The following is a 12,102-nucleotide window of genomic DNA, read 5'->3' on the forward strand; positions in this document are numbered from 1 at the left end:
TCACTTTTGCTCAGTCTGGTCTTGAACCTGTGAGCTCAAGCAGTCCACCCACCTGGGCCTCCCAGAGTGCTAGGAAGACAGGCATGAGCCACCACGTCTGGCCCATGGTGACTATCATTAATAATGCTGTATAATGTCAAATAGCTAAAAGAGGATTTTAAATGCCCTCAACACAAAGAATAAATATTTGAGGTGATGGATATGTTAATTTCCCTAATATGAATGTTCTATAATATATACATGCCAAGAAACATCACACCGTACCCCATAAATATATATAATTACTATTTGTCTATTAAAATAAAATTAAAAACTTAAAAAACTTCTTTAAATTAAAAAAAAAACACATATACATATATATATATATATATATATATCAGATACAGGTAGAAGAGAAGGAGCCCATGAAAGAAACTCAATTTCTTTTTGTTTAATTTTTTTTAGTAATATTCTACACGAAAAAGGGTATTTTATAAAATGAAAGGTGATGGGGTGTGGAAAATCCCTTGAAACTTGGTACCTGTTCCTAGATTTATTAACTTTGTGATTGCCCCAAGAGCTAGAATAGGCTAAACAAAATAAAGAAGAACTAGAGGGATTTAAGAGGATTCACAGATGACTGACAAATAATGAGGTCTTGCAGAACTTGGAGAGATCTGTATTATCTTGCTAAACTCCCTCATCAACTATTACAAGTTCTACAATCTCATTGTAGAAGAAAACCAGACCCTACACAATCTTCAGCTGTTAATGCCAAAGACAGAATAATTAGGCTAGAGCAGTGGGTCTCAACCTTCCTAATGCCACCATCTGTTTTCATTGTTACAAAGGGGTCACGACCCACAGGTTGAGAACCACTGGCCTAGAGGAACCAATGATACAATCAACATCAGTTCTTCACTTATGTCAGTGCAAAGAACAATACTGTCAGAACTCAACCACAGGGTTATGTTCTAAGAAACACACTGTTAGGTGGTATCATAATTGTGGGACCACAGAACGCACTTACACAAGCCTAGATGGTACAGTCTCCTGCACAGCTAGGCTGTGTAGGATAGTCCCTTATTCCCAGGCTACACACCTGTTCAGCAGGCAACTGCAACCAAATGTCACCCTGCAGGGCATGACTGCAAATATAATACACAGCCGAGCGGAGCCACTGACTAGTCAGCACATTGTCTCTAGATAATTGTTTGTAATAGGTGATGCCAACCTCTGATGAAGTCACTGTACCCTAGCCCAGGTAAAACAGTGAGAACTTATTTCACCAAAAAAAAAAAAAAAAAAAAGGAAAGAAAAAAATAGATTTAAGTGGAATTCTTCTGAAGTAGATTTTAATAGATTAGGAGAATAAAAGTTTTAAAATCATGACCTAAAGCAAAAATGACAAAGTAGTTTGTGTGTTTGTTTTTGGCTAATGTCAATGGTAGGGCAGTGGAAAGTTCATACTTGGAAACATTCGTGGTTCACTGCCTAGCATATTTTCTCTCAGCCTTTCTGGGAAGGTAGGATCCAAGGAATATGTGATTCAGCCTGTAAGAGCAGACAACGTGGTCTACTAAATTTATCTGAAATTAATACTCATCACACACAAGAATGGAAATTTAGCATTAGAAATAAAAATTTTTATTTATGTGAAAAAGACTGCTAGTGAGTCTGTTTATACTGAATGTTTCAACCAACCAAATAACACACAAAAACCGCAATGGCTATTTAGGTAGATGTCTTTCCTTGAGCTGTGTCCCTTACACTGCTGTCCCAGAATATCCACAGAAAGCCATCTTGTCTGTCTGCGTTTGCTCTGCAATGTCTCCTTATCTCATCTGAATATAGAACTAAAGGAGATATTTCCATTGTCAGGATTTCTTGTCACGTTCCCATTAAAGTGACGTACTAAATTTGAAATGATTCAGTACTCATCATCAAAACAGTTGTCTTAAAGTGTATTAACAACACTGACAACCACATCTGCTATCCTTTCTTGAAGACAGTGACTATTTATCAATCACAGAGTAAAATAGGGCCAATAATACCATCCACTTAGCTGTAGCCTCTTTAGAACAGGCAGTGCTTACAAAGCTGCAGGCTAACTGCCTGATGTGAGATGAAGAGCTGAACGTTTTATTTCTTACAGCAACCCTGTGATGACATGGTTTACCGTTTCAAAAGTGAGAGCACCGGGGATTAGTGAGACTGACTCACTCAGTAGACAGAGCCAACACACAGCAGTTCTCTACCCACCAGGCCACGTTCTCTCTGGCCGCTAGTATCCACTCAGCCTCTGGGCTCAGTGCTGGCTTAAAACCTGGGCTTTACCCCTACCAGCTGTGAGACACTGAGCAAGGCACTGAAGCTCTCTGAATCTGTTTCCTCATTTCAAGGACCCACCTCAGAGGGTGAGTTTGAGTATTAAATACTGGTACAGTGGAAGAGCTCAATACATAATAGGATTTATTCAATAAACATCAACTGGGCTCCTACTAAATACCAGGCACTGTGCTCAGTGAGAGCCACCAAATTTATCTGCATATCCGAATTATCTGGGAAACTTCAAAAAATTTCAATCCACCTCAAGACCAGTTAAACACAATCTCTGGGGATTTGACACAGCCATCTGTATTTTGTGAAGCTTCCCAGACGGTTCCAATGTGCAGGCAAGTTTAGAAATCATTATGCTTTAGACACCACACCAGTGTTTTTCAACTTTCTTTTTTGTTTTTAATCTCACAGCACACTTGAACCTATAAACTTCTGTGGCACACTTAAATTATGCTGATCAAAAAAAAGTAAAAAAAAAAAAAAACATACTGTGCTTTGAACTTCTTTTGAAAATAATTTAATTAGTGATCTTTAAAATTTTTGGCAGCACACCTAAGATCTTCTTGCGCCACACCAGTGAAAATCACTACACTAGACTCACGGACCCTTCCTGAGAAAGCTAATTTATTCATTCTAGCTTCCTAGTGGGTTTCACACCTAATCCCTCTGCCCTGCTCTATCCTGCTCTTGCTGCTTTCACTCAGGGGCTCAGCTGCTTTTCAGTTTCCATGAATTTGCTAACTTAACCTGCACCCTTACTCAGAATCAGTTCCTCAAGTTAACCTTCACAGTCCCACACAAAGCACACCTGCCAATCCCTACAGCATGCTCTTTCCCTACTTGCTCACACTACTGATGACCCAAACTAACCGGACAACTTGCTATCCCTGGACAACACCCATGTCTTCCAATCTGCAAACAGGCTCATTTTAGGGGACAAGGAAAAAAATCCTCATGATATTAGGCAGTCTATTGGTAGTTACAAAATACAGTGTTCTCCAATTTAAAACTGTCTTCTTATAAACCATGGTAACCTTGGTCTTATAGTGGTTAATATACTTTTAATTTCAAAATTTTACAACTTCAGATTAAACACAAATTAAGAATTTTTTTTACCTTAATTTTAGGAGTGGCTGGGTCACCCAGTTCTTTAATTTCCGTCTTCCAAATGCAGTTTTAGTATGGTCTAAAACCCAAAGCAAACTTCCTTTCGTTTTCATATCAGTCTAAGAAAGGCCATAAAACAAGTTTTATTAACTAGACAATTATATTTGTGCCAAATAGTTGTTTATGAGCCCTCGTTGGTCCAGTTTTAAATGCTACATATGCCTAGCACAATGTATGGCTCATGACAGATGTTCATTTAATGTCTGATGAATGAATACATACATATAAAAATAAAGTTTGGCCAGGAATGGTAATCCTATAATCCTCAAACTCTGGGAGGCTGAGTCAGGAGGATCACTTCAGCTCTGGAGTTTGAGACCAGCCTGAACAAGAGCAAGACCCTATCACTACTAAAAATAGAAAAATTAGCCAGGTATTGTGGCAGGTGCTTGTCCCAGCTACTCAGGAGGCGAAGGCAGGAGAACCCCTTGAACCCAGGGGGTGCAGTGAGCTAAGATGATCACTTGCACTCTACTCAGGACAACAGAATAATACTCTGTCTCAAAAAAAAAAAAAAAGAAAGAAAGAAGGAAAAGGAAAGGAAAGGAAAAAGAAAAGTAGTATTGATATTTTACACAGAAAAGGGATAGTCTGTGTGGTTTCAGTTAACTAAGATAAATTATTCAGAAGGCTATTTTGAAATACATGTTTGTCCTAAGTATCTTAAAAACATAATTGCATACTTTTCTGCTTTGGGAAGTAAAGATAATTAAGTTTTCCTTTGGTAGAACTCAAAGTTACTGCCTCAAAGTTACTATCTTAGAGGCCAATGTTCTCATGAAGACACTCAACAAGTAGAAAGTACTGGAGATAGACATGAACTTGCATTGCCCTCAGGGTACCTTACTTATCCTGAAACCCCCTGAAAGGGTTTTATAATGCAAGTGTTCTGATTCAGACAGACCGCAGAGTAACTTAGGCCCTGAGGGTAGAGGTGACATGCCTTTATTCAGCTCATAGCCGCTGGGGAACAAGCAGGGAAAGTCCATGTTACCCAGCTCAGAGCGGCAGGCAGGCACATCAGAAGTCAGCACAAGTGGAAGGTCCTGTGCTGCTATTGTCCCCCTGGGATAAAAGGGCAAAGTGCCAAACAGCAGTTCCATAATCATGACATCACTGTGTATAGTTATGGTTATTTAGGGAAAACATTTAACTTTCAGTGGCACCATGGGTGAAAAAGCCCACATAATTTTACCTGCCCCTACAGGTTTTATTTTAGTCTGTTTTATTAAATCTCTAGTAAAAGCTTACCGTTGCCACTTAAAAGTTGAGTCCTAAAAAATTCATAATGAAGTAGACATCTGTTAATTTTAACCAAAGATTTATAGTATTACAAAGTCTACTCAGATATTTAAATTTTATTTGGGACACAGAACTGGTATTACACCTGAGCTAGGTTTTTTATTTTTTGTTTTTCCTTTTTCTCTGTAAGAAGCTCCCTACAGAGCACCTCCTGGGGTGTTTATACCTAAGTTTGGGGAGGTGGAGACTCATAACTAGGATGCAATGCCACTGGACATTCGCTCCCAGGCTTTGGGAGTTCGATGCAGAGAACACAGAGAAGACACAGAAGTCAGGAAGGCTCCTCTGAGGAGGGGCTGGACATGCAAAGACCAAGACCACGGAGAAGGGCCTGAAAAGCTACAGCTCTGTACACTGAGACCAGAGTGGACAGGACTGCCCGGAGTAAAGCGTCTGGTGAGGAGGACAATGGAAGGAAATTACCTGGCCTGCTCCAATAACCAGACAGCACTGGAGAAGCAGGGAGAGGGAGGGGTGGAAGAAACACGGTCCAATGTCACACTTTTGCTCTCACTCTCTCCCAGCTTTTCTCACTGCTCTGTGGAAGGGAGACCAAAGCAGGGATGCGAAGACAAGCAGAAGATGGTAATTCTCATCTCCTGTTTCGACAATGGCCCAAGCCCTGATAATGGAAGGGATTATGGAGGTATGTGACTCTAGCTAGATGATTTTTGCCTTAGGAATCTGATTTCAGAACTGACTGCACCGTCACAGTGTCTGAACAGGGAAACTGTCACAGACGCAGGAGAGCTCAGAATGCCAGGGCTACGTCTGTGGGCTGACTAGGGGCTCTTCTCCAACCACGAAATGCCCTTTGATTCCTACTTCTTGTTCACTGTCATGGGGATGGATATAGAGTTGATGAGAGAGAGCTGCGGGACAGATTCTCAGCTACTGGATGGCAAAATGACAAGATAAAAATGTTACTGCATAAAAATAAGTCTGACTCAAGTATACTAGGATAGATAGGCAGAGGGAGAAACAAAGGAAGAGAACCTAGTTAACAACGTACATATCTAGGAGGCAGGAGAATAAATTCAGTGTTCAATTTGCAACAGTACTAAATATTTCTGAAAAGCTATAAACCATTTGACTTAGATGGTTCAGGTTCTCTACGACTTAATCAAATAAGTTGGAATTGCTTTTTTTTTGCAGTTTTTGGCCTGGGCTGGGTTTGAACCCACCACCTCCGGCATATGGGGGCCAGTGCCCTACTCCATTGAGCCATAGGCACCGCCCAAATTGTTTTTTTATCTCTATGACATCATTACGGTAACATTAGTTTTGCGATATAATGGCCTATCTTTGGAAATAATTTAATAAATAAAGCAATAATTTTAATGTCATCATCATCTTCCTAATGGATCAATAAAAAACAATGCTAAAAGTCTGTGAAGTGAACGATGGTGCATCCCACTGTCTAACTGAATATCTCAGTAGCTTGTTTTACATGCTGGATAGTGAAATAAGACTGCAAACATTTCAACAAATAGCTATGGGTATGTAGGAAAAATACAATCAAACAGGCAAAAAAAAGTTCACTTCATATTAATTTTCAAAGATGATGCCTTTCCAAAGAAATACTTGATATTGAATTAAGGATATAGAAATTGTCAGAATCCTCAAACATCAAAAAGAACAGTTTAATAGCTCCCCAAACACTCCTCCCCAAAGTAACATCTAATTCATTGTCCAAAAAGTGAGAGCTGCAGGGTGGTCAGCTGAGGCATGATCACTATTTTCACTAGCACCCCTATAAAGACACTGCTATCGTAATCAATTTTTTTGCAAAAGGATTTTGAACCAACTAGTCCTTACAATTGCCTGACCTGATTCTGTAGGATTTCCAGATTCCTTAATGTTGTTCCATTAATTGTCATAAACTCCTTTTCACTTGACAGCTGTTTAAAATTCCTGTAAAAGAATGAAATATAATTAGCCAAGATGTAAGTACATAAATAAAAAACAAATTTAGGAACCAGTAACATTCCAGTAACATTATGACAAAAATTAGCATTTTGATAGAAAATCAAACCAAAAGGAGCAAAATAAAAATTCATGAGGATACTCTGTTCCATTAAAGCTGATGCTGTTAAATATATTGATGAAAAAGAAGGATAGTTACTCCAACACCAAAAAATAAGAATGATAAAGGTAAGTAATGGAAACAACATTTTGTTTTTATTTTACATGGGCAGAGCAATGGTGGTACCTTCAGGAAAAGCTATGCAAATTAGCTTGAAAAATATGCCAAGATGGTTAAAACTGTCCTCTTTATTTTTTGGCATTGAGATCTTGATGAACCCTTTAATCAATATTCTGACATGTGCAATAAATGTTATTTACTCTATAATTAACAACACATATTAAGGTGGCCAATGTTCAGTGAGTATAAAACTGAAAAGATAGCAAAAGTTATTTCCTTAAACTCAGTTAAAGCATTCACACTCTACTTTTGTCTCTACTTTTGTCCCTGTAACTATACAAAACTAAATTAAAAGTTTAATTTCAAACAGACTCAAGAATTGAGATGCAACATGTCTAATAAAAGTACAATTCTAATTCATGTTAAGAACTATTAACCAATATATTACTAAGGAAGTAGTTCAATTTTTCTCATCAGTCAGGCCTGAGATCAGTGATTTTCAACCAATGTGCTACAAAAATTTTTGAAGATTGGGCGGCACCTGTGGCTCAAGGAGTAGGGCGCCGGTCCCATATGCCGGAGGTGGCGGGTTCAAACCCAGCCCCGGCCCAATACCACAAAAAAAAAAATTTTTTTTTGAAGATTACTTAAGTTATTTCTGAAAAAAGTTCAAAGCACAGCAAGCATATTCTTTTTTTATCAATATAATTTAAGTATGCCACAGAACTTCAGCTATAGGTTCAAGTGTGCCATGAGATAAAAACAGTAGAAAAACACTGTCTTAGATGTTTCCCTTCGACAGCATTTATAGACGTGATGGCTTATTTTTAAAGGCAAGAAATATAACAGCAGGTCACTAAACTATTTAATGGAAGGAAAGCATAAGTGCATGTACTCTAAACCTAACCACACTTCCCAGGGCTATAATGAGATTTAAGTAAAATTCAGTTTCCCTAGGCAGTTAGGACACAAGTCCTCACTCAGGAATCTGGAGAGACTAAAATCAGAGTCTGAAAAGGCTGTACTCATGCAGACATCCCCTTCCTGCTAGATCAGCGGTTCTCAACCTGTGGGTCGCAGCCCCTTTGTAACAATGAAAATACATCCTGCATATCAGATATTTACATTACGATTCATAACAGTAGGAAAATGACAGTTAATGAAGTAGCAACGAAAATAATTTTATGGTTGGGGGGTCACCACAACATGAGGAACTGTATTAAAGGGTCATGGCATTAGGAGGCATTAGGAAGGTTGAGAACCACTGTGCTAGATGATGTCTCCTGATTAAGGCCTCAAAGCACTGGAAAAGAGAAATACACGTATTAGGAATGCTGACTAATAACTGAACACTGTCCTTTGGCAGTGTAATTATGTGTGATATGTTTGATCTAGCATTCAAAGGATAACCTGTTAATGATTTTCAGAGGGAAACGCTCCAAACTTGACAGCAGGTGTGTGCAGTTCTTTCCCTCTTATAACTGTTAACTTTATCTCGTATTAAAGCAATTTACATTGCACTTCTACTCACTTTAAAAGAGCTAAGTAACTTGAAGGCAGATTATATATTAATTCATCTTGTAGCACCTGTAAGGCCCAGCAGAAAGACGCTCAACAAATGTCTGCCATATCTATGTGTTTATTTATTTATTTATTTTACTGTGAGACAGAGTCTCACTTTGCCACTCTCATAGAATGCCAGGGGATTATAGCTCACAGCAACCTCGAACTCTTGGACTCAAGTGATCCTCTTGCCTCAGCCTCCCAGAGTGCTAATATTACAGGCGTGAGCCACCACACTGGGCCTACCTATGTGTTTAGATATGAGTCCTTTAACTCCCCTATTCCTGACCCATTTAACTAACCACATCCATGAGTTAGGTTACATGAGCCACTTTTCTAATGCTTGAGTCCCAGCAGAAGGTGTGCCTATCACCCAAATAGTGTTCACAGTCCCTGTTAAGTCGGTTTCTGCCCCTCCCCACCGTCCCTCCTCCCTGCTTGATTCCCACTGAGTTTTACTTCCCTCTGTGCACATGTGTGCTCAGTAACCTCCAGGTTAATAGTGAGTACATGTGGTGTTTGTTTTTCCATTCTTGAGACACTTCACTTAGGCGAATGGCCTCCAATTCTGTCCAGATTGTTGCAAAAGGTATTAGTTCTTTTTTTCTATGGCTGAGTAGTACTCCAAGTTATACATATACCCCATTTTATTCATACATTCATGAGGTGATAGGAACTTAGGTTGATCCCATGTCTGCAACTGTGAACTGTGCTGCTAAATAAACATTTGACTACAGATGTCTTTTTGTTGAGAAGTCTCTTTCCCTTGGGTGAATATCCAGCAGCGGGACTGCTGGAGCGAATGGCAGGCCTACTTTTAATTCTTTGAGTAATCTCCATACTGTTTTTCATAGAAGTTTTATTTATTTGCAGTCCTATCAACAGTGTATAAAAGTTCCTGTCTCTCTGCATTCACACCAGCATCTATTGCACTTGAACTTTTTTTTTTTTTGGAGACAGAGTCTCACTATGTCACCCTCAGTAGACTGCCATGGTGTCACAGCTCACAGCAACCTCAAACTCCTGGGCTTGAGCGATTTTCTTGCCTCAGCCTCCCAAGTAGCTGAGACTACAAGTGCCCGCCACAACGCCGGGCTATTTTGTTGCTGTTGTTACTGCAGTTGTCATTGTTGTTTATCTGGCCTGGGCCAAATTCGAACCCGCCAGCCTAGGTGCATGTGGTTGGCGCCCTACCCACTGAGCTACGGGTGCCTCCCTGTATTTAAACTTTTTGATAAATGCCATTCAAATACGGGTAAGGTGATATCCCAATGTTATTTTAATTTGCATTTCCCTTGATTAGTGGCACTGAGGACTTTTTTCATGTTTATTGGCCATTTGGTCTTTCTTCCTTTGAGAAGCTTCGGTTCATGTCTTTTGCCCACTTTTTAATAGGGTTTTTCTCTTGCTGATTTGCTTGAGTTTGTAAACTCTGGTTTTGGCCCTTTCTCAGATGTGCAGCTTGCAAATATTGTCTCCCATCCTGTAGGCTACTTGTTCTGTTGATTTCCTTACCTGTGCAATGCTTTTTAGTTTAGTCAAATCCCATTTATTAATTTTTATTGTTCTCATAATTACCTTAGGGTCTTTTTCATCAATTCTTAACCTAAGCTAATGACTTTCTTTTCTTTTCTTTAATTATGAACATGTCTTTGGCCTAAATGATTAGTTGTTTTCAGTATTAACTATATATAGCTTAAGAAAAATAAAGAAACAAGCAGTCCATTTCATCCAAACATTTATGCTGTCTAGAAAAGTTTTACCTACATTTTCCTCTGGAATTCTTAAATCCAAGTCTTTTACCATCTTGAATTAATTTTTATGAGAATGAGAGGTAGATGTCCGTTTCATTATTCTACATGTAGAGATCCAATTTTCCCAGCACCATTTATTGAACAAGGCTACTTTCCCCCAGTGTATGTTGTTGTCTGCTTTGTCAAAGATCAGTGGGTTTTAGGTAGATGGTTTTATATCTGGGTTCTGTCCCATTGGTGCAAATCTCTATTTTTGTACCAATGCCATGTTTTTTGGGGTTACTATAGCCTTGTAGTATAGTTCAAAGTCTGGTATGTAATGCCTCCAGATTTGTTCTTTTTGCTTAAGATCACCCCTCAAGCCTCTTTTATGAGTGCACTAATCCCATTCGTGAAGGCCCTGAAGGAGGACCTCATCACCTCCTGAAGGCTCTACCTCTTAATACCACATTGGTGATTAGGTTTTAACACATAAATTTTAGGGGGAGGGGGCGCAAACATTCAGACCACAACAGCTGGCATGAGAGAAAGATTAAGTAAGAAACCACAATCCAGTAGCCTTTCCTGAGCACCCCAGCTAGCTACTCTTGTCTCCCACCAACAACAGAGAAGCACCCATCAACACATGAATGAAGTAATGAACTGTGGTACATGTATACCATGGAATACTAGTCAGCCATAAAAAGACAGAGACTTGGGTAGCACCGGTGGCTCAAAGGAGTAGGGAGCCAGCCCCATATGCTGGAGGTGGCAGGTTCAAACTCAGCCCCTGCCAAAAACTGCAAAAAAAAAAAAAAAAAAAGATGGAGACTTTATATTTCTGTATTTACCTGGATGGAGTTGAAGAATATTCTTAGTAAAGTATCGCAAAAATGGAAAAGTATCCAATGTACTCAATACTAAATGAGACCAAGAGATAAACAACTATACACCCACATAGAAAAAAAAACCAAAATGAAATTCAAGTGGGGAGGGGAGAGGCGGGAAAGTGAACAGGAGGAAGAGGGGGACTGTTAAGTTCTCACCTACGGGCACAATGGGAGTGGGTCCAGCGCATCCCTAGTAAAGGCTCAACTACAACTTAAACTTTGCCTAACAAATGTGAACTGTAATCTAATCATTTGTACCCTCATTCTAATCGGAAAAAAGGTAAATAAAAATAAAATTCTGATGAAGTTACCAAAAAAAAAAATTAAAGAAGAGGTATGAGAAATAATTTTTCACTGGTGAAATCAGTGGTATTTAAGTGTGTGGACTATTCAGAAATGCTGCTCAGCTGCTTAAACCCGCACGTGAACAGGGTCTAATAATCCTATAAACCCAATGGTCCATGCTCTCAGGAATGATGTGTTAGGTTTAGGATTCTGACAGCATCCCCTGCTCCAGTTATGAGGGTTTTGTCACCTGACTCCAAAAGCAAACCACTCCTGCTAGACTATCACATGTCTCAAGTGAACCACTAAAACAAAGTGTTGTCAGAATACCAAAAAGACAGAGTTGAAATATATGGAGCGAGGGTTTACATGATGTTTTTGTGCCTGCTTACTAAAACATACACGGGAGCCAGCATTTGGTTTGGACTAACATTCTACCTGGTACAGAGGTGGTGAGAAGAGGCTTACAACCCTCACCTATATATAACTACTGGAGGCTCCCAATATCTACCATATCAAAAAGAAATAGTACCTGAACAAACAAACAGGCTTAAGTTAGCTCACAACACCAGACCTACACAGAGAAGGTACAAGTTCTTTTAATTAGCAGTATTAATGTGCTGCATATGCAGGTTTTTGTTTGGTTGGCTGTAGGGTATTTTTTTTTTCTTTTTGCCCTCACTGAACAAGTAATCTC

At 39.2% G+C, this 12,102-nt stretch overlaps 1 protein-coding gene across 2 annotated transcripts in view; it reads right to left on the reverse strand.

Moving 5' to 3' along the window:
• The window catches only part of MSH3 (mutS homolog 3), a 211,883-nt gene that overhangs the window by 125,163 nt on the left and 74,618 nt on the right, over positions 1-12,102 (reverse strand). For both annotated transcript variants that reach the window (XM_053587488.1, XM_053587499.1), the window contains 2 exons: positions 6,618-6,702; positions 3,436-3,545 (listed from right to left, as the gene is read on the reverse strand). In XM_053587488.1, coding sequence (XP_053443463.1) covers positions 3,436-3,545; positions 6,618-6,702 — 195 coding nt within the window. The remainder of the gene's footprint in view (positions 1-3,435; positions 3,546-6,617; positions 6,703-12,102) is intronic.

This window comes from Nycticebus coucang, chromosome 1 (assembly GCF_027406575.1).
Source record: "Nycticebus coucang isolate mNycCou1 chromosome 1, mNycCou1.pri, whole genome shotgun sequence".
Lineage (NCBI taxonomy): Eukaryota > Metazoa > Chordata > Mammalia > Primates > Lorisidae > Nycticebus > Nycticebus coucang.